Source organism: Lathamus discolor, chromosome 1 (genome assembly GCF_037157495.1).
Source record: "Lathamus discolor isolate bLatDis1 chromosome 1, bLatDis1.hap1, whole genome shotgun sequence".
In the NCBI taxonomy this organism is placed as follows: Eukaryota; Metazoa; Chordata; class Aves; order Psittaciformes; family Psittacidae; genus Lathamus; species Lathamus discolor.
This window is the reverse complement of record NC_088884.1, coordinates 140,200,594-140,223,726: the sequence shown is the minus strand read 5'-3', so window position 1 is coordinate 140,223,726 and position 23,133 is coordinate 140,200,594. Positions and strand designations below refer to the sequence as shown.

Below are 23,133 nucleotides of genomic sequence, written 5' to 3'. Positions count from 1 at the left end.
TGTACCTTTCCATCTGAGGATCAAGTCCCTCTGTTTTGCAGTGTGCTAGACTGATTGACCAAGAAACCAGTGAGACCGGAGAGAGACCATCTGAGATTTATAGTTTATAGCAGCTGATGTTTATCCTCAGATTTTGATCAAAGTCAGTGGATAACTGTCTTTGATCAAAATCTGATGTGTGCATTCAAATTGACATTAATATGTGTGTGTAGAAACATCCACGGATTCCTGCCATTCTGTAAATATATGGCATGCAGCCCTTTCTTGCTTGAGCATATGCTATGCATATGTAAGTCAAGAGTGTGAATCAGGTCAAACGTACCTATAGGTACAGCTAGGAGTTATTTGGGCTTTAGTCAGGTAAGCTTCTGTAGCTGTCTTGTGTGATTGGTAAATCGGGCTTAATCTGACCCTGAGGTTTTTTGTTTGACCTATGGCTAAAGGTGACTTTTTCAGGGGTAGAAAAAAAGTGTTGGTGGAAAAAAAAGTTTCCTCTCTGTGTAGGTATTATGGCTACTACCTTCAGTGGCTGATTTTAAAATACAAGTACAGGCAGAAGTGGCTTCATTTTTGGTGCTCATGTGCTAACTGCAAGGTTTTGGTGATGTCTTTTGTGATTTATAATTTTTTTTTAATGGATGAAAATGAAAAGAAGAGGGAATTTTTTTCTCCCTTCACACTAGGAAGAGGAAGTGACTCGGAAACAGACCTGCCACACAGAAAGATGCCAGATGTGAAAAAAGATGATATGTTGGCGCGGCGGACCTCACACGGTGAACCTAAATCGGCTGTGCCTTTTAACCAGTACCTCCCAAACAAGAGTAATCAGACTTTCTATGTACCTGCTCCACTTCGGAAAAAGAAAGCTGAACGGGAAGAGTATCGAAAGAGCTGGAGCACGGCAACTTCCCCGCTAGGAGACAGACCTTTCAGGTAAGACTGGCCTGTTCAACTTCTCTCTTCATCAGTGATGATGCTTTACCACTTGCCTGATTTTCATTCTTTTCATAAGCCATATGAAGCTGTAGTAAATCTCTTGCTGAGATGGTACTGAGAAATTGTTTGTAGCAGTTGGCGAAGGTGGTAGAAAAGCAGTAAGTCGAAAGTCGTTGTCTTGATGTCATTATTTACCATACAATGCAATGTATAGCTTGTGTTTGACAAAGATGTTGGTTAATGTAAGCACCATGGATGTTGACTCAAACCCACGGCTGGACAAATACGTTCTGGATGATCTGTCTCAATTCTCAAGACAGTTACTCATTGACAAACAGTACTTGTAAGTAACGCGTGTTGTATTCAATCAAAATAGATAACATTTTTGCTCTTTTTTTTTTAATAAATTTATTTTTATGTTGTATTCTATACACCAGTACAGTTTATCTTGCTGTGACAACATGTTTCTGCATGCTGGTTTTGTCAACTGATAGTTCACTTTCTGAATTGGCCTAAGAAGCAACCTCCGTTAAAGAGCATAATTCTCTTCCCACATCATTTATCAAAATATCACTTGGCGTCTTGATAATAACAAAATGTGCTTATAATTAATAAGTGTATGTGTTTCAGGCACAGCATACATTAAACTACCTTGTATAATTCAATAGCAAACCCCACCCTGAAACCATAGAAGAAGAACAGAATGAAACGTCAGGACTGTGTGAAAAGGAGAAAGTGGGCTCCGTGGCTCCTGAGGCAAGCTCCCTTAAAAGTGAAGTAGGTTTGAATCAAAATGAAGGAAATTCCATAGACCAGTCTCCTTCATGTAATGCAAAAGAAACATCAGCACCCAAGGGGAAAGATGCAGAAGAGATGAAAAAGTTAAGAAGGCTCGAGCAAGCTGGCATTACAGTCATGTCAGCAGCCCAGCGCTATGGCAGGTTAGCCCAGCGGTGTGGGAAATCGTGCACGCTGCACATTTTTAGGATTGGCTGAAGTGTGCGTTTCCTCGATCTGCTGTGATTTCACTTCTCCTAACAAAAGCCCAGTCTGCTAAGCACTCACAATTACTAGTGAAGGTCTTGGTCTGAAAAGGCTTGTGATACGGCAGCTGTGGATTGCAGAGTTGTATGATGCTAACTGCATTTGTGCTGAGAAATTGTATCGTCTTACAAGCAGAATGTAGACAAACTCCAAGAAAGCTACTACACAGACAACTTGTCACCTTCCACCTAATGTTTTCTTGCATTTAATAAAAAAATACATATAAATGTACATTAAAAATGTCTTGTTTAGGTAAAGTTTTGAAACTTACTTCACTTGTTGCCAATGGGATTGTTTAGTTTACTGAACTACACTTTTTAGGTGGTTAAGAATTTTAGCTGTGTTAATAAATGATGCATTTCTTTTTAATGACAGGAACTATAAAAGTAAAGTACTTGTTAACATGTGTACCAGTTAAAGCATGGAGGCATAGTTCAGCAATCATAATTTGACTGACTTTGGCATGGAGTATCAGTAGTTATTCACTTATTACCTGTGTTATTTATTTTTGGATGTTATTCAATTTCATCATTTCCTGTTCTTTAACTCAAAAGCTGAATGATGGCTAGGCTCACTGCCTGTGCCTTTCCATCATCTGATATCAGATCCTCATGACAAATCTCATTTTTCTCATGGGGATGGCCTGCAAAGCAGAGTTTTAACCAACATGTCAGAAGACTAGGCTCTTATAAATTATCAAAATGTTTTGGCTGAAGGGTAAGTGTTAAATCTCCTCCTGGCCAAAACGTTTTATTTTGGATTGTAGGGTGAATTTCTGGACAGTGAGTAGTTTGGAAGTTAGATATGGATCTGTAGTCTGGACTTTGAAATATAATAGTAAAAAGTACAGCTCTTATGTGAAAGAGCTTGTCTATAGACACAGTGAAGCTTGTCTGTAGCCATATACAGGTGTGCCATATGCAGGTAAAACAGTCACAGTATATTTGATGTCATATATCTTCTCAGGTTTGCTTCACTGCTGTCAAGCTGTTATGACCCAGTGTTTGTGTATGGTTGTGGGGCACTACTTTAGCAAAGCCAGATACTAATCAAGAACTACTATCTATCATAAACGAGTCCTTCAAACTCAATCAGGAATCCATAAACCGGTAGAATATTAGCATACTCCTGTTGTGAGCCCAAGGCTGTAGTACTAGCCTTGATAGTAATGTACATTAGGTAGTAATGCAGTAATAGCGTGTGTTGTACAGGGCACAGCAAATAATGCTGTTTCCATTTGCATTTGGAGGATGCCCACCATATTGAGAGTCCCCTTTGCAACCCTGTGCTTGATCCAGTGGCTTGATCGCCATGAAAGAAGCACATGCGATCAAATGTGTGGTTCTTTGGCAGGGATTTGCGTCTCCTCTTTCCTTGTGCAATCTGTTGTCCTGAGAGGCCAGAAGGAGAAGGGAGGCAAAATAACAAGCCATTTTCCTTCCTGGCTCTCAGTGGAAGCATCTTGTGGAATCTGGCAGCTGAGGAAGGAAGAGATGCTGTTTGTCTGCCCCAGCTCTGAGGGTCAAAGAGCAGAGCTTTGTAGCCTAAGCTTCCCCATAGTGAAGTAGGAGCCTGTGCCTGGGGATTGTTGGAAAACACAGCAGAAAAGGCACTGGGGTTAGAGGTCTGTTAGGAAAATTATTTGTATGTGTAAGAATGGTGGGTGAAGAGAAGGGAAGAATTTAGTAGTGACACTTTTAAGATGCAAGGGGGCCATTTAATCATCTTTCTTAATGTCTCATTGTCATTCCTTGTTCTTTGAACCTCTCCATTTTCTCTCTCTTCTTGACATAAAGTTCAAATTTCTGTGCACTAATGACACTGAGCAAGTTTCATTCCAACTGGTTTCTCTATTCTGATTAATTTTTTCTTTCACCTCTCTTATTCCCTCATCTCCCTATGATAGAAACCTCTTTTTTTTACCTGAGGTTGTCAGTTTAATTCCAGTTCCTTTGAGTTGTTTACAGGCTGTTTCCTCTCAACATATTGAGCTCTGGAGGACACCTACTGTGACTTTGAGTTCTACAAGGGTGTTCCTAAAGCTGAAACTCAGTAGGGGACCTTTCTGGGTCTGGCACAGGAAGGATTTGAGCTTGTATGCAAATGTATTTTTTGCTTGGAAAGAAAGTAGTTATCTCCACTGATGTAGCATGTTGCAAGAAAAGGCTTGATTAAACTAGATGCTATATAAATGCATGCCAAAAAGCATTCCCCCTTCCCAAAGGAGCATATTGTCTCTTTACAGCATGTTGTTTTATTGACGTGTGATCCTCCTTGCTTGCTTATTGTCTGCATCTCTTATTTACACTGTTGTATCTGAAAGGTAAGGATCAGATACATGGAGATTCCCTAAAAAGAGGATAATTAGGTGTGTTGTAATAGATGATGGAGAGGAGGGTGTAAGAGAGAAATGTGAGCAAACATTTTTGCCATGTTTGTTGCAGAAAGGAAATGGATACTTAACAGTGCACAAGCATGCAAAACCCTTTTATTGTTTTAAAATGCTGTGTAGGGATCCAGAGGCCTCTATGTGACCCTGCTAAAGGGAGTGCAAATGCCCACAGTCTCACACCTGCTGTACCAGCATAGACCCAGGTGCTGTTTCTGCAGGGGCTGAAGCTGGGTGAGCAAAAGCAACTTGCAAATCTGCTGGGAATTCTGGTCCATTGCAAGCTTCAGATCCACAGTCTTTGCTATCTCTATAGTAAATTTGCCTTAAAAAGAATTTTGAGAACATCACAAACTGATTCAGGAGACCCAAAACGTCCCAGCTAATCTCTTGATTCCATTAAAAACAAAATGTAAACGAATGGAAAACATACTTAACCTAGAAACTGATAGCTGAAGTCTAGTTACATACTAAAAGCTCAGAGGTTTTCAGTTTTTTTATTGCAGTGAACTCATAGTTGTTCTTTTGGGTGTTATAACTCACTATTTCTTTGTTGCCAAAACTACCCTTCTTGGAAATGCTACATTTGATGTTCTCAAGCTTCAGTAGGATTGGCAGACATGAGGTTGAAAAATACAGCAGTTTTTAGTGAATAATCGCTTGGTTATAGCTCTTAAAAACTAAGCTCATAAACAAACCTAACCAGCTCAGTAAATAGTCATTGATTTTCATTTAAGAAGTAAATATAAACAAAATTGAATGGAGTATTGTGTTATTTTATACATGCCCTTTATGTCCAGGCTTCTGAAAATTATTTCCAGATTATTATGTTTCAGAAAATGGTGATGGTGCCTGTAGTAATGTCTGATTGAAATAAAAATAAGTTAATCATATGTACCCTGGCTTATTTGGGAGAAAAATTATGTTAATTGTATGTACCCTGGCTTATCTGGGAGACGAAGTCCCAGCATATATGACTTTTAGATAACTATTTTCCTTTGCGCCTAAAACTTTAGGCACAGTGTATCTACTTTAGATCAGTATATTTTCTTTAAGGTTTTCATATTCCTGCAGTGATGTGGAGGGGGGAAGGGAAGATGTCTTAGGACACCATGAAGGAAAATCAGACTCTTTCCCTGGTGGTATTCTTGTATTTACTGTAGTGCAGGTTTAAAAAGCAAATTGGATTCAGGCAAATTACGCTTGTGTATTTAAAACCTGTGGTTTAGAATTGAGTGACATAATACACCTGTTCAGCAGTGAAATTTGAACCTGAAGGTGACCTTGTAGGGCTGTTGTCATTGGTGTATACAAGAGTCAACATGCTTAATAAACTTATTACCATATTCCTTTATGGAAAAAAGAGTGATGGAAGACTGTTGTAATGTTGTTCTAAGTGGAAGCTAAGGAATTGGACCACCCTAGCTGATGGAAAGTGTTTGAGAAGCGTTCAGCAGCTCAAAACCATCTGTTCCAGCTGTTTCTGAAGCTGTTGTGACCAGAGATGCTGATGAGGGAGAGGGACAGCAGTTCCCTTTGGAGCACCATGGGCTAGTGTTGTCTGTTGCCTTAAATGAAATCTCAGTCTTTCAGAAATACCTAAGAAAGAAGTTGTCTTTGGCTAGTTTGAGAGCAAGCTCTCCACATTGCTAACTGGAATTCCTGTGCATTGCAACATAGCAAGGTGAAGGCATGCAGATTCATATTGCTGCTCTGTCCTCTGAGCCTGAGCCAGGCTGACCTGTTGAGGATGGTTTATGGCTTTCCAATAACCATCTCCAGCAACTTTGTTCAACAGTACTTTGAAAGGGCAGCTGAGGCCGCAAAATAAGCGGTGTGTAGAGCAGGCTTGCAGGGCTTTAAAATGTTTTAAAAACCAGCTAATTATAACACTACCTTTTTTTTTAATATTAGAGAAATTCGATGCAACCCCTGAACTATTTAGATTTTCTTTCTTAATGTCAGTCTGCTTAATCTTTTGTGATACTCTCTTTTTCCCTTGGTATAGCAAGTTGTGCTATATGAAAGGAAATGCAAGATATTTGCAGCCTACAAAAGTACTACATGGAGCAGTGTACTGCTTAATATCCAACTTCCTAAATTATCAATAAATGCAATTTTCACTTTTAAATGTGAGAGTCGCCTAGCTCTTGCCATCTGTCATTTCAGTTTGCTTAAGAGTATTGACTGTTACAAGTTAAAATAAGCTTAATCTTTCTGGGCACCAGCTGTCAAGGGTCTTTACTGTAATCTTCAGTAACATCAAGGCTGTGTTGGTATCGGTCACACTTCTGACCAAAGCAGATGGCAGTGTGTTCCAGCATGCCAGTATCATTGAGTACTGATGCTGTCACTGATGTATGTCAGCATTGGCATAGAGGGCTTATTCTGGGGGGAAGGGGAGGTTAGTTAGGGAAAGAATCAGAATGGATGTGTGTGAGAAGAAAAGCAGTTAAGAATATTAGAACAAGGAGCCTCAGTGATTACTCAGGTCTTTAAAAAAAAAAAAACAGAGCCATTAAGAAGAAAAAGTGCCAAATCTCTGCTCTTTTAGGATTCAGCAGTGTTGGCCAGGGATCAGGTATCTGCATCAAATCTCTTTCTTTGTTTGAAGTGTTCAAGAAGTTTAATACTGCCATTTACAGTACTACATTCACTGCATCTAGTATGTTGAACTAGTTCTTACTGGTTCTTCTGGCTGTAGCTTAAATGCTGATTTTTTGTGTGAAGTCCTTGCTGATTTATTACTTGTATATGAGAAGTTTTATATATAGCAAGGCTTTGCCCAATCTAACAGCAGCCTTGAGCATATATGATAACTGTGCTTGTTTTATGACCTGGAGATGCGTGCTGCCACTGCCCTCTCCTCCCCTGATGCATCAAGAGCTTTATTTAATTCTGCTCTGTGATAGTAAAAAGCCAGCTCGTGAAGACAACGGAAACATCCCAGACATCATCCTTCGCAAGGACAACCCCTTCATGACATGTTACCAAGGGAAGGATTCTGGTTCAGAAGATGAAGCATCCAGCAGAATTCCTGATCTAGAAAAGGATGACTTTGCCATCCGAAGAGCCAGAATGAATCAACCCAAACACATAGTTCCATTTGACTCCTTTTTAATTGGATCTTACACAAGTAAAGATAAAGGTAAACTGGAAGATGCTAAAAAGCCATTGCAGGTGGAAAAGCAGGAACATGCAAGGTGTGCATTCATAGTCTTTCTCTTTCTATTATAATGCTTAATTTGATATGGCTTATTGCTGTGTAGGACAAAAGCTGTTTTGGCTACAAAAAAAAACCCAAAAAACCTAGAGGGTAAAACAAATGCAGAGGCTTTATCATAAAGTGAAACAAGCAAATAAAAAAGATGTAGATTACTAACTGTATTTTTTTTTTGTTAGAGTATCAGGACCAGGAACATAAATTGTCTGTGAGTGTAAATAACATTAACACTAGACAGTTCTGTTATCTAAGCTCATGAGACACTTCATGAGCCTGAGTACAGAGAATTAACTTAGAAGCTATATTTCTGCATCTCATCTCTTTTGCTGAGCATTTTCAATGCATATGTTTGCATGCATTGTTTAATGCCCTTCTAATACTCTGCATAAAACATAGATTTAGATAAGGCTTTAGTCAGGGCACTGAGTACGTATGCCTGCTCTACTGCACTGAATTGCACCTGGTTGCGCATAGTCCTTATGTTTCTTATACAGCATTGTTCTTGACAGTGGAGCATGGGTTACAAGGTTTCAGCCTAGAATATCTCTTCTTTCTTCTGCTCAGTGATACCGACCTTTAAGAAGTCACTGAACACAAGTATCTACTCGACATGGTTCTTCAGGAAACAAGTATATTTGTTCTATTTGTGCAAAGAGAAGTTATCCTAGATAAAGACACTACCTACACATTGCAGTGGACCTTGACTGTAATAACTGATACATTCAGAAAGCTTCTCTTAATATTTAGTAGCTCTTTTCAGTAATGCAATATGTGCCTTCAGTTGCTGGAATTTGATTACATTACCATTGTCTAATGACTAGTTTGGCACAGCATCTGAAGAGCGCATAACCAGATTTTAATATTCTAATGCTAATGACATGATTCTAAGATCAAAGAACTTCTGTAGTATGTTTGTGAGCAAAACTTGAATCACTTTGCTAATAACATGAAAATGAGATATTTGTAATTATTTCAGAGAAAGCTTATTGCAGAAATGCTTACTACAGTAATGTTAAGATTTTTCTTGCTATGAATTGAAGTCAGATTAAGAAGTGGTCTCAACAGGGCATGAACAGGGTAGCATAGATGAGAGAGTTCAACTTCAAATGTTTATTTCCTAATATAAATGTAAAACTAATCCTACAAATTCAGTTTTATCTTCTTGTGCTCTGAATCTATGTTGACGCTGATGTATCATTGCTTCTTTGCAATATCTTTCTTGCTGAACTGGAATGTGCATTAAATTAGAAGAAGACGGGTGCACATGGCATCAGTAAAGCAAACAGTGACAAGCAAAGAAAACCCACTTCTGCAAACTGAGAAGGCTGAGTCAGAGGAGGAACAGCAGGTGAAAGAGCCTGGTACTGAAAGACATGATTTGGCTAAACAGAAATGTCAAAGCACCCTTCCTCAGCTACGAGAAGATGCGATTTTTGTGAATGCCTCTATAACAAAAGCAGATCTGAAGACCTGGAAAAGACTGAAACAGTCAGGGGAGCCCAGGTATGGTTTCTGCCTATGGTCAGGATTGACACCCTGGGAAGCATGTTTAGTTTGTCACAATCCAGCGTGTGTGCTTGTGGTTTTAAACTTGAAGAATGCCTTGATGACAACCAGTCCTTACCTATTTCAGTTTTCAGGCAGAGTCCAAAATCTGTATAGGGATGCTATCTATCACGAGATGAATATGTATCTATCATTTAGAGCACTATACTAGTTTCATAGTTACTTCCCTGGTGGACACTCTGAATGTCATATCAGAAAGGGCCCTCTTGCCTTGTGGCTCAACCCACTTTGAAGCTGCTCGAAGTTGAACAGCACAAAGGTCCAAGTGGCACCACTAACTCAGTAGCACAATGCTGCTTCTAACCAAGCTATCTTCAGGACTTGGGACATTATACCTTAGGGGTATTACCTGAAGATCAGCATCTCCTTGCATTAATGTGGCTATACTGCTTTTGAGACCTGAGTTAATGTGTTTGCATGGCATTGTACTCCAGTGCTGAGTAAATACACCAGCACTGTTTGTCACTGCAGCAGGGGTTTCAGGAGCCTTGTTGTATGTTGCAGATGTGCTCTTATTGTAAACCAAACCTCTGTGAAAGGAGCCAGTATAAAACCCTTTTTCTTAACTATTTCCCTATGGAGATGGGCTATAACGTATGCAGGTGATTTGTGACTCCAGTAGGAAAGCATATCAACTCCTAGCCTTCCTATTTAGGCACATGCCATTTTCCAGTTAAAGGTGGCCATCTGTTCAGACATTCTCCTAAAAATGCAGTTACTGTATGTAATTTTAGCTCTAATACAAACTGTCAAAACTCAGTCATTGTCTTGTCTCAGAGATCTTAGAAGTCTCTCCTTTACTTTTGAGGTGTTTCATTAAAATCAAGATTCAGCCCCCTTTGTTTAGGAAGAGTGACTTGCCCTTCCTAATGCTCTCATGCTGCTGGAACTCTGCTATGACAGGGTGGGAGTACTGGTGTTGTGCAGCTCCACGTGGTGCATGGCCTGGGTCTGTGTGAACAAATAAGGAAACTATGGCTGTGTTATGAAGAACCAAGTCTGGAACGGGCTGTGTTCTATGTTATTTCCCCTAAGGAAGAGCTTTTATGGATGTGCTCCTAGAGCTTTCCCAGCAGGTCTGCAGTACTTTCATTTTATCTGCCATTTGGGCCTCAGTATGCCACAGCTGTTTGTATCTGTCCTTGAGTTTGAAAAATAAAACCCCTTCAGAACCTTAGGAGCATTGAATTTGCATTATTTGGGGTCTCATGTTGGGGGGATTCTTTTATTCCTCATTCTGACTAGTGAAGAAGATGTCAAATGTCCCAGTGACACTGTGCCACCAGCTGAAATCCCTGTGAAAGCAGCAGACCATGATGATTTTGCTGTCCGCAAAGCCAGAGCAAATAAAAAGGCTGGTAGCCCCAAGCAGAAGTTTGTGCATTTTGGGCCAGTGACTGAGATTGATCAACAGAAATGGGACAAACTCGTTATTGGCAGAGTTTCATCCAAGAACAGAACAGAAGAGGAAAGCAAGAAAGATGGTGTGGAGAGTCACTCTCGTGTTGAAAGCTCTCCTTCAAACACTGTTGGCAGTCTCGGGTTTGTTGAACACAGTGATGAAATATCTAAGCCGCAGAATGAGCTCAGGTATTTGGTGTGGCTTATTAAGTGCTGCTGAGCTGGAAATGAGACCTGTTCTTGCCAGATGCTGATCTGCATGGGGGTGGACTGCAGCACAGACCTAAGAGCTGTTTATGTGCACGGCCTTGTTCAGAAGTCATCTGGCGCCTTCACAGTATCTTAACATGTTTAGGGTTATGCAAAACAACTCTGTGCAAAGGTCTTCTGAGAGCTTGCCTCAAAATTTCTGATGGGCGGTGAAATCAATAGTGTCTGAGTCTGAGTGGTTGTTCAAGCTTTTTCTGCTTCTTGAATTCCAGCAGCTTTGCTCTGCCTGCTTCCAGCACATTAGGAATTTGTCATTCAGCTTGCTGGCTTTTCTGATGTTCAGAAAATACCTTCTTAAAACCTAATAGATTTTCTTTCTTTTTGAAGATGTAATGCTGAAACCAGGGTGTATTAGTGCTCTGTGTTTCTGGCATTTATATGGTGAAGAATTACAACTCTGGGAAGTTAACACATTAACAGAGCTTACATTTCTTTAGCTTTTCTTTAATTGCTTAGTCTGTGGCTGTAGCAAGATTTTTTTTAATGAATGCTTTTAGCAAGCGGTTCATTCAGTTAAGTTTGTGTGTTTATGAAACATTTGCAAACTGGGGTGAAGGACTCCTTACCTTTCATTTGATCTGAGAATGTTTTTTCTATCTCACGCCTCTTCTCAATCTCGTCACTAGTGAGGTAGCCAAATCAGGTGCAGATGACTCTTGCAGGAGAATGCCGTCGCCTGTCCCAACTTCTGACACCACCTCTGAGAAACAAACCCCATGCTGTTTGGGCAGACAGCAAGAAAACACCGAGAAAGAATGTGACAAGCATTTACCAGATGTTGAGAGAGATGATATGTTGGTTAGAAGGATGGGAACTTTTCAGAGGCGTATCACTAGTCAAGTTCCCATACATTGCCCACCACTGTCAGTAGCTCCTCATCTGCTGCAGCAGCAGCAAGGGGAGGCAGTAGCTCATAAGGAGGGTTCGAAGACTCCACAGGAAGGAGAAAGGTCAGAGAACAGAATCTGATCCCCCTGAGCTTCATGCCTGGTTTTTGTGTGGTGTTAGCTTGGATCAGTCAGCAATGTTGTTCCATTCTTCACACGGCTTTTAAGGATCTGTTTTACTCATTCATCATGGCATGTGTTCTGTTTTATGAAATTACTTACAAGAATGTATCCTATGAACATAAAACAGTCTGTTTTCTCTCATAATGTTTAAGTACTTCAGTTGTTAATTGCTGTTCAGCATGAAAACAGTCTTTCATCTTTTGGGGGGATTTCTTTTGCAATCCATGGTGCTTTGTCCAGACTTTTATGCCAGCTTTGAGGTGAATAATTCCTCACATACATTATTACGCAATCCCCAACTTCTAACAAATCACCTACATAAATGTGGCATTTGACATAATTTCCTTACTCCCTGCACTGTAGCTAAAGATGCCTAGTTGTCCATCACTCTGCAACTGTGTTTTGAGTAACAGTACTCCACGTTGCCTGAGCAGCTGCCTTTGGGCTGCACCAGTGAGCATTATCATGGAACAGTATCACTTGTCTCTCTGAGCAGTATTGTCACACCAGAAGAGGGCCAAGAACAGCTAGAAATCCTTCAGCTACAGAGCGGCGGAACAGAAGACAAAGTGAAATTTCCAGACCCACAAAGAGATGACATGTTGGCTAGAAGAACTGGAGCTTTTCTAAAACAGCCTGGGCCCAGTGTTAAGCAGTTTCTTCCCATGCCATTTTCAAAACAGGAGAATAAGCAGGGCACAGCTAGAGAACTTGAGAAGAAGACTACAAGGTAAGAAAGTTGTGCTTCTCTCTTTCCCTTGTGGCTGTTTGTCAAGATCTCTTAGATCTCTTGATCTAGAAGAGTTGTTGTTGGCCTAGCAGCAGTTTTTATCATGCTTCCCTAGATTCTGTGCCAACTGTTTCTGCCCAGAAAAAGACAGTGCAGGGTTTGTGGCCCTTTTGGGAGACCTCTGTAAAGACTCAGAACAGAGCTGCACTAGATGCAAAATACTAACAGCATGTAGACATGGATATAGATAGCAAGATTGTGTTATGCTTGCAGAGGTTTCTGGTTAAATGTGAGCTAATAATCACAAAAGTTTCTAGCTAGAAATAAAAAGTGCTGGATATGGTAGGTTAGGTACTTGTCTGTGGCTTAGCTGGTGCCAGTGGCTTCCAAACAGGAAATCCTGAGATCCCTCCTGATAATGCTCAGTGTCTAGAAAGACAGCTCTGTTCAGATATGTGAGGCCGTGTGGGGAAGTTGGCAGTTTAAGCCTTTCAAGAACAGTTGTTTGCTGGTTGAGCCACATGCAAACAGGAGTGGAAAGGCTCTTATTCATCAGCCTCTTCAAAGCACATGAGGAGACAGGCATCCATGTGCTTGTGCATGCACAGGTGAAACACTAGTGTACAGCTCAGCCAGAAGGAGAGCTGTCAACTACCACAGAATTGAACACTGGTTTGGTGTTAAGAAGACCTTAAGTTTAATAGCTTAGTTAAAATATGTGCTTAATACTGTAATCTTTGGTGGTGTCCAGGACAGTTTATGTTTCTGACTTAGAGGAATTAGAATTACAAGCATTTGACTCTCTACTAAAATTACAGTTTTTGCGCCTGCCTCACATAGCTTGTCACCGATCAGCTATATGGGTTTGTGGGTATGTTTGGGTTTTGCGTGTTTTTTTTTGTTAACTTACAGTTATGCTTTTCATTATGTATATGTGATTTTTACAATGTTGCTTAATGCATCTCTTTGCACTGCTGCCTTTGGCTCACTTAGGCCTGAAAAATGTTCACAAGTCTGCAGTAATAGCTCTGGAAAACCCATAACACAACCACCGCAAGAAGAGCAGCAGGGGCAGGAAAAATACAATCTCCCTCCTGCAGGACAAGATGAGACTATTTGTACTGCCCAAGTGGGTGAAGGTAGCCTAAATGAAGTCCACCTTGGTCAAATGTCTAAGCTTCAGGAAGTTCCTGAGGAAAACAAAACGGAAACATTGTCATCCAAGGATGAGCACCTGCAAACGTGAGCTCTCTATGATGTGAATCACGCAGCTTTACGCCCCTGTGTGCACACTTCCAAATTCAGATTGTGCATTGCCTGGTGTGTTTTCAGTCCAAACTAAAATACTGTGTGTCAGTAATACACTTTCTGGAAGCAAACAGAATAATCGTGTAATGCATATTCTTTTGAAATATTGAAATGAAAGCTTATTGAAAGGAAATATTTGATTACAGTGTATGTTGAATTGCAAACACAGTTTATGAATAACAGAGGTTCAGCTGGACTCTGATCAGTTAGAGATGTGAATCTTGCTTCTCTGTGACTAGAAAATGTTGCAGTATCAACTTTTGTACTTGGTGTTCTTTTATGATAAATCTCAGATACAAATACGTGGTTTGCATGGCTCTAAACAAGACTGTCACTTAAGTGAATGACACTGATTTGTATGTTACCAGTACCTTTGCTCAGCTACACACACATCCCCAAAGGAACCCCAGCAACAACAAAAAAAAGAAATCTTGTGGCTTGCTTTCTGCCTATAATATTTGTGTCTTCCATGCTGATTCTGAGCACTGCTGTGGAATGTAACTGTTACGTTTTGTCTCCATTCATTGCACGTGTGGCACTTAATGCAAATGTTAATATATTATCTATTTTCAATAACTCTTTTCTACACCCATTTTAGGTATACTTCAACAGATTTTTATAATGGGGGCATTAGTATGGGGTCAGGGAGGGATGGGTGGTGTTCGTATGTAGTTTGACCTCCAGATGATTAGGTAAGTCTTGTTTGCTGAATACACAGTTCCTGATCAGTATGATTTTTTTTGGCCAGCCTTACTAGTACAGGTTGGATGGTCAAGTGACAGTTACCCAAATTGTATGGATCTGGTTGCAATTACTGCTTAATGTATTTATCAACACTCTAATTTTATATTTGGTCTTGTAGATTCGGCCCCAGAACTGCTGTGTCTGATGACGCAGAGTAAGTTGTCTTGTGTCCACAAGATTCTATTTTAAACAACTTACACTGCATGCTTTCCCGTCTTCCTACTAATTTAAAATGCAGTTGTTGCCTCATTATTATTTTGCAGTGTTCCAGCAAATAAATTTTTCAGAAAAGCACTGAAAAATTGAATGCAATATGGCTTACATTGCAGCTAAAATAATTCTTATATTAAAAAAGAACATAGAAAATGAGCTTAACACTAATGTCCGGCTGTTGCTTGAAGTATTGTTTCCTCTTTTTTTTCTTTGTTCTTCTGAATTTCCATTGCCTCTAATCAGCTACAGGTAAAGAGAGCTGGGTTGAATCTGGGCTGGGTGTTGAGTTAAAAAATGAAGCATAACCTACACATGAAGAAAAAAGAAATCCCGAAGTAAAATAAAACCCATTGTGATCTTCAGAATAATTACCAGCAAAATTCTTCTTCAGCTGTTCCTTTATTGTCTTTTAAAAACTTTCTTTTGAATCCCTTCCAGGTTGGGTTTAATTTAATGATGTACAAACTTCATATTTTCTTAAGCTCTTCACCTTGATGCTTTACTTTTTTACAGAAGGACTATGGCATTTACTGCACTCCAACATTTTAGTTGTGTGTGTATGTGTGCAAACTGTAGTTCAGAATAGTAGGCAGTGTCATTTAGAAAGCTCTGTGAAAGTATTAGATATTCTTACAAAGTGCGGGCATTTAGAAGCAAACAAATTGTTGGGAACTACCCACATAATAATGTCCTTAATATCCTCCTGTTCACTGAAACAGAACCTTCTCTGTCTCCCAGATTAAATCACAAAATAGAAACAAGTATCTACAGAGACTGTCTATATAATTTGTCACCCTTTCCTCTAATGATAAAGGCTAGAATCATGGACTTGAATATTCTTTACAAGATCTGTAATACTGAGCAACGCCTTTCTCCTTTGACCAGAGTTAATGTGATCGCTTTCAAGCGTCAGAAATCCGTTCAGTCAAATTAAGAGATGAGATAAAAAGAGCATAACAACACATAAGTGTTACACTTCAGAAGGGGGACTTTCCTGCCATTTCAGAAAGCCTACCTATCTGATTGATTTGTTCATTTGTTTTTCCACATTTTTGCATGTCTGTATTAAATGCAAACATGAGAGAAGGTGCATGGAGATGCCTTCAAAGAGGCAATGCAATGGGTTTGGTGGTATAATGTGGGAGTAGCAAAGACGAGTAAATCATATTGTTTATTCCACACTGATTCTGATTTTGTTTTAAAAGACAAAACAAAAAGTGTTCAAGCCTCATTATTGTCCTTTCCAGATGTGCCATTTTACAGAGCAACTATTTTCCTAAACTGTCTTTTAAGTTCTCATAAATGTAAGATTGTGTTTTTCCTCCTGAAGATGAAATACTTAAGAAGAATCTAATAAAATTTGGCCCTGAAGTAGAAAGAATAAATCAAACTGACATTTTAAATGGTTCCAAACTATTTGTTAAGTCTCCTTTGAAAACTTTGTATCTTGAATTCAGTCTTAGACTAGGTGCGGTTTATTCCAGCAGCAAAACTAGAAACCCTTCTATTAGACTGACAAAGTTCCCACCACTGGTTAGGGAATGCTGGATATCGTCATCAGCCCTGGTCTGTCTCAAGGTCCAGAAGAGTCAGTGCTTAGTGTGTTGCTGCTTATTAGCCCTATTCCAATCTCCTGAAAAGATGGGGCCAGAGTACCTTTTTTGTTGTATTGTTAATAGCCATAAAATCATTGGTTTTGCTGTCTCTGTGCACCCGGAGAGACCTGAGTGAGCGCAGGGAATAGTCATGCACTCTGCTAGAACCAGCTACCACCACTTCAAGCCTTCTGTTTTCTTCTACTAGATGTGGATGAAAAACTCTCTGGCATGGCATCCCTGCCTATGGCAGGAGGGTCGGATCTAAATGATCATTAAGGTCCCTTCGAACCCAAACTGTTCTGTGATTCTGTGAGGGAAGGGTACAAGTAAGGAGCTACACAATCGTTTTGACCCAGTAGGCACGAGCTGGCAAATACTTAACACTAAAGGCTTTTCTTAGTGTGAGTTTTAAAGTCTCTTAAACTTGAATCAACCCTTTAAGGGTGACTTTGTTACAAGTTGTGCATCTCCCAACTTACCTCGCCAGCTTGCAAAATATGACTGATATTTAAATGTTCCTTAGTAGGTGATACGCCTTTAGTTTTAAAAACAACAAAACTTGTAATTTCTTTAGATTCTGTTATTTAGGAGTGCTCCAATCAAATCCTGAGCAATGCAACTCTTAAACTACCCACAGAGAAAGCCAGATTAATGTACACCCTCAGCACTCTATTTGAGGGGTAAAGCATGGTGGTATGCTAACCTCACTGTTAAAGGCAATAGGATGTGTATTCTGTCCTTCATTTCTGAGTGAATACCTATGAACAGGATGGGATCTGTGCATGTCCTTTTCCATCCACTCTCCATACCTTTCTGTTTTCCCTTGAGTGGTTCATTCCCATCTTTGCCTGAATACAGATGTTGGCTAAATATGCACAGCTTTCTATGTCTCTTCACTTCGATTACTGTGGACACAGTTGCCTACAGTTTTATCTTCATTGGGTACTTCTGCTAGTTGGCTCATTGGCTCACCTAAAGCTACAGATGGTAATCTGAAGACTGCTGTGAAATCACTTCATGTGGAACTGCATGGCTTTTTTATTTGCTTTTTTGCTTTTAGTGGCACAACTGAGGTCATGTTTTACTAATAATAGGTAGTGGGGGGGAGTACTAAGTAAGTTATCTTTGTGTGAAGTTCTTTATATAATATGAATGGATGTATAATATTAAACCATGACCTTTTTTTCCTTTAGCTCTTCAAAGGTCAGGGATAGAAATAGAGTATGTAGAAGGAAACTGTTTTGTTTGGAACATCAGCTTTTCATTATTAGTTTAGCTGTATTAAGAATTTGGTGCTGATAGTGTTGAGTTTCTTTGAGGCAGGGAAGGGAGAGGAGGAAGTACCGTCCTGTTTGTGCTGCATGTATGTCTCTGGGCAGGTTCTCCCTGGTTTTGTAGCAACAGCATTTAGCCAGTCATGCTGCCTGTAATGTGCTTCTCAAGCCTCTCTTGTTTTACGCTGAATTTTTTTACACTGAAACTTCTGTCTGCAGTGTTAATTGGAGGGGTCTCGAAAGCTCGCTGGGAAAAAGACCTTCAGAATGTTAAATGTTCTGAACTCTGCTCTGAATAGAATTATTAATTGATGGAGGTGTAATGTTAGTAATGCTTCTTAGTGGGAGGCAAAATTGCAGTCAACTAACAAAACTAAGAGAAAGTTGAGCAGTATAATACCTGAAGTACTATGTGGGATCCATAGAGATGCTAACTGGTGATTCTAGGGGACTGCTGCTTTGGGGAGCTTCATAATGGTGCAGGTGTCTGATTCTGCTGTAGCACCCTCATGTGGCTTTAGCTCTAACACGCCAAAGGAATATAAGCCTCTAAGTAATGCTGCACTTCTTATTTCCCCCTTGTTTAGGAGTATGAGCATGTTTGACATGAGGTGTGAAGATGAAGCTGTGACTCAGCCTCATAGCAAAGCTCGTCATGAGAAACTGCAGAACATAAACAACCAGCTGAAAGAGGACGAGACCAGATGGCAAGATGTGAGTACACCATATCATCTGCAATGCTGGCATTGAGGCCAGCTAGAGTACAACCTGTTAAATTTACAGTTAATCTCTAGCGTGAGAATAATCAGGAACAGTGTCCCTCTTCCCCAGTGGATTGTTTCTAAATGCATAAAAGTCCATAATTTGATGTAAATTACAGAATACAGGGTCTCTGGAGCCTCTGGTTGTACACGAGGTATTTTGCTTTAAAAATCAAAAAAGAAATTAAACTGTGGTGAGATAAAAATGGAAGCAGAACGGTTTCTAACTTCTGACTTCTCTTAACTTTTAGACTATAACTTTTTCTAGCATCTCTAACAGCTGACTCCTCTAACTTTCTCACTAGTAAATGCCCAAAATTACAACATACAAGACTAAGCAAGACAGTGGACTTGGCTTTAATAAATTTGCATAAATACAGAAAATGCTAATGTTTTCCATCTTGTTCAAGAAGCAAATTACCCTTTAAGTTAGCTACACCCTGCTTGGGTTACAAGACCTTTCTAAACCCTCTTTACTCAATGTATTTTTTTAAGCTGTCCTGGTATTTGGCATTATCTTTAGGAAATTAGCAAGGACAGAAAAGCATGATTTGCAGGTAAATTAGTATCAGGAGTTTTAGTATCAGTCCTATTCATTTCTAAAGACTTATTTTAAATGAGGAATTTGGGTCATAGTTTTTTAATTAAAAAAAAACCCACAAAAAAACCCACAAAACAACCCACAAACCAACAAAAATTAAAACCCAAACCCGCATCTTTTCAAGGAGCTAGTACATTTCCCATTATAGGGACAGCCACTGTGAAACATCTCAGGTTTTTGGTAGAAAATTTGAAGAAAAGCAAAAAAAAAAAAACCAACAGTGTATACAACTGAAAAATAACTTTTCGTAGTGTAACAATGAAGGACTTAAGCTGAGAGGTCTGTCTGTGTGGGAAGCCATAATTTCCCAGCAGAGATAAGAATGAACCCAGAGGCATTCAAGAGGTTTGAGAGCTCTTTGCTGTTGAACTAAAAATCCTCTGAGCTGAAGTGTGTAAGTTTTCCAGGCCTTCAGCATCTTCTACACTGAACTAAAAGTTCTGAAGAGGTGCTAAAAATGCCCTTACTGGAATGTCCTTGGCATTCAGAGGGCTTTATGGAGACTACACCGCACTCATGGTCCGATATTTTTTATACGCTCATGCTGTAAATTTGCCAACAATTAACAGTTTTGTAGCTTTTTTTTATTCTTGTTATTCTAAAGCATCAGAGCTGGAAAAGATAAACATGCCTGGTTTTTAATTGCAAAAAGAGGAGGTGGGCTTAAGTTATGAAAATTACTAATGAAAAACTAATTTCTAAACAATAGGCAATAGTGGGAGTAGCTGAATAAAGAAATGCTCTGGTACTTCAATGAGAATAATTAGTAACTGAGGAAAATTAAAGGCCTACATTTCAAGAAGGGGATTATAGACTGATATATGTAGGTCATGTGAAGAAATACTTTAATGAGCGTTCCCTTGAGTGTAATGTCAATAATTTGTGGTTTTAAGATAAATTAAAAGTGACAAGGTTTGTTCTGGGTTGTAATAAAAGAAGTTATGTTTGCAGTACCTTCTGCTGTTTATCAATAAAAATGCAATTAAAGTATTTGGAAAACCATGTCATTAATGAAATAGCTTTTAAATGGAGTATGTGTACAGAGTCTCTGGTTTTTATTAAAACCAGAATTTGTTAGAGTACATGAAATATAATCTGTATACTAATCTCCTGATGTTGTAAAGTTAATGACAAATCTGCCCTTGCAGTTTCCTGGGATGTTATTTTTCTTTGCAAAAGTTCTGCAGAGGTTACTTTTTACATGTAAATTTTTGCTCCTTTACTAGTTGGCTACAAAGAAATGGCACAGCTTAGGAGACTTCTTTACTGTAATATTTATACTGTGAAAAAGATCTTGTCTGTGTACCCTCTAGGACTTGTGAATTCATAACCCAAGCAGGACACAAGACATAGGTGCCTGTAACAGGTATCTCTTGTGACTCTAAGGTTTTTAGTGTCAGGCTGGTTTTGCAAGAGAGGTAAAGAACCAGAATCAGTGGATATTCTGGACAATTTTGGGCAGGCAGATTCCAAAAAGAGTAAGATCATGACTTCAACAAGGGCATATCTATATAACTGGATACAAACCATAGGCTTTATGCTCGGTCATGTCTCACACCATGAGGTGTGAGCCACTTTAGTCAGAAACTCATAGAATCATTTAGGTTGAAAAAGACCTTTAAGGTCATGCTGTCCAACCAGTAAGGTAGCACTGCCAAGTCTACCACTAAACCATTTCCTAAGTGCCACATCTAGATGTCTTTTAAATATCTCCAGGGGATGTTGCTCAGTTCTGGATCTGAAATATTGGAGGGTGCCCATGAGGAAGAATTAAAGTTTGGATGCTCCACTGAGTCAACCATGCTTGCATGTATTTAGCTGATAGAATGGACAGAATATGGGACTGTCATCTCTCCCAAGGCAAGCTATCAGTGTTGCTGTAGTTCATGGTGAAATGATGTCCCTTCCTCCAATGAACTTCTGCCTCCCATACATCTGATTATTAAAATTCTTTCTCAAATGTAATTTTTCTACTTCATCTTCATGGCAAATCAGGTTTTGTCCCAAGTTTTGGCCCAAGCATCCTGACTGGCTGTTTTAGGCCAAGTCTGGTGTCATTACCTAGCGTGCTTCTGCAAAGCCAAAAAGAAAATATACCAGTGGAGCTACAAAATCCGCATTGGATCCTACCGTTAGAAGAAAAATCAGTCAGGCAACATCTTCATTTTAGGGTATAATCTTCTTTTCTCTTCAAAATAAACCGTGCTGCCTGCAGGTGATGGGAGCCTGGCCCACAGTGAGGAACAAGCATTGCAAAGCAGCTCACCAGGTTCATTGGTTTCTGTGGCCAGTTTTTACCTATTTGCAGCTTTGCATTCAGGTGTCTTCCTTCTCTCACAGGACCTGGCTCGGTGGAAGAGTCGTCGAAGGAGTGCTTCACAGGATTTAATAAAAAAAGAAGCCGAAAGAAAGAAAATGGAAAGGTTATTGTCTGGAGATGGAGCGAATGAGCGCAGAAAAAGTATCAAAACCTACCGAGAAATTGTGGAAGAGAAGTACGTTCTTTTACTGGAGTGCAGTGGCATGTCTGGAAATGCTTTGTGCTCCATGGGCAATAGATAACTGTAGGCAGCCATGCCTGCAGGCCTTGAGTGAGGGAGAGGGAACGATGTTGCTGGAGCAGAGGAAATAAGAGTGATTTTTAGTGTTAATTTTAATGCAGCGGTCTCTCTTGTGTTGTTGCCCTTGCAGAGAGAGAAGAGAGCGGGAGCTTCATGAGGCATACAAGAATGCAAAGTCACAGGAGGAGGCTGAGAGCATCCTGCAGCAGTACATTGAGAGATTCACTATCAGTGAAGCTGTTCTTGAGCGTTTGCAGATGCCAAAAATTCTGGAAAGAAGCCATTCAGTGGAGCCAAATTCCCCACTGAAAGACCAAAATCCTCTGAGATATTTAAGGCAACAGTCACTGCCTGCTCCAAAATTTACTGCCACCATTGAAGCAACCATTGTTCCCACCACTGAACTAGAGCCCAGCAGTTTGATGGGCAGCACATCTCCCAGCAAAAGCATTGTTTCCAAGGCTGTGCCTATGCTGACACCCAAGCCTTACTCACAACCCAAAAATACACAGGAAGTGTTAAAGAACTTTAAGGTAGGATACATTGCACTCCCCAAAGTCAATCAGGAGGCAAGGAGATGCTGACTAAATCATGTGAATGTATAAATGTTTAGCGCAATTAATTAGAAAATGCTTGCAGCTTTCTGATACTGTAAAACCCAGCTTCATGCTCTGTGCTACCCAGTCTAGTGGTCTCTTCTTGGTTACCAACCTTCTTAGAAACTTTTACTTTTCAGACTTGGGTATTTCTGCTGGTCATTTTTCCTCAGGCTAAATTTGTTGGGGGAAAGACAGGGAAAGGGGGTCCTCTAAGAGAAAAGCAAGGTGTTTTCTGAGAAAGAGGTTAGGAAATAGTATGCTTTTATGGGTTTGGTTTTTTTTCCTGTTTTTAAACAAAAGGGAAGGGGCAGGGAGTGTGCAGGCCCCGACTATTGGAGCAAGACCTGAACTGGCTTTTGTGTCAGGAACCTGATTTTTGATGTACCCAAACAAGTCCATCCCGTTCAGCTAAATCGTAAGCCTTTGAAACACTGCAGTGTGCATGTATGCAGTATGAAGAGCCCCTACTCCTTCAGAGTCAAGCTTGCCCAATGATACTCTCTGTCCTAAGCATCCTTCTTACCAGCAATGAATGGGGAAAGCTGCTTCACTGGCATAAAGAGAGGATATAAACTGTCCATGCAGGTTTAGGGAAACTGATTGGTACTCGGGCAGCGTATAACTGGGGATTGCTGGTGCGAGATGGGGAGTGACTACATTGGGTTGCAAGGACTGCACAAAGATAATGGGAATAAAAGAAGTAAGAGAGCTTGGACAAAAGCAGGGCTGCCTGGAATAAAGAGCCAGCTATGAGATTTGTGAGCAAAGTGGATAGAAGAGACTGAAATTTGATACGAAACCTGAGACATACATCTTTGAACTGACTGTGCAGAATGGGAGTAAAATATTGAACCAATGCTAGAGAAAGCAAAGAACTGGGATATGTTAGAAAGAACAAGCCAGGA

The 23,133-nt window shown here is 39.9% G+C and overlaps 1 protein-coding gene across 11 annotated transcripts in view; it reads left to right on the top strand.

Annotated features, from left to right (window-relative positions):
• The window catches only part of LIMCH1 (LIM and calponin homology domains 1), a 182,299-nt gene that overhangs the window by 120,567 nt on the left and 38,599 nt on the right, over positions 1-23,133 (top strand). For 4 of the 11 annotated variants that reach the window (XM_065698225.1, XM_065698216.1, XM_065698206.1 and 1 more), the window contains 10 exons: positions 684-933; positions 1,605-1,877; positions 7,282-7,572; positions 8,841-9,095; positions 12,336-12,569; positions 13,563-13,811; positions 14,740-14,775; positions 18,294-18,420; positions 21,409-21,563; positions 21,760-22,162. In XM_065698225.1, the coding sequence (XP_065554297.1) occupies positions 684-933; positions 1,605-1,877; positions 7,282-7,572; positions 8,841-9,095; positions 12,336-12,569; positions 13,563-13,811; positions 14,740-14,775; positions 18,294-18,420; positions 21,409-21,563; positions 21,760-22,162 (2,273 nt within the window). The remainder of the gene's footprint in view (positions 1-683; positions 934-1,604; positions 1,878-7,281; positions 7,573-8,840; positions 9,096-12,335; positions 12,570-13,562; positions 13,812-14,739; positions 14,776-18,293; positions 18,421-21,408; positions 21,564-21,759; positions 22,163-23,133) is intronic. The other 7 variants (XM_065698286.1, XM_065698271.1, XM_065698296.1 and 4 more) reach the window with 5 other exon arrangements.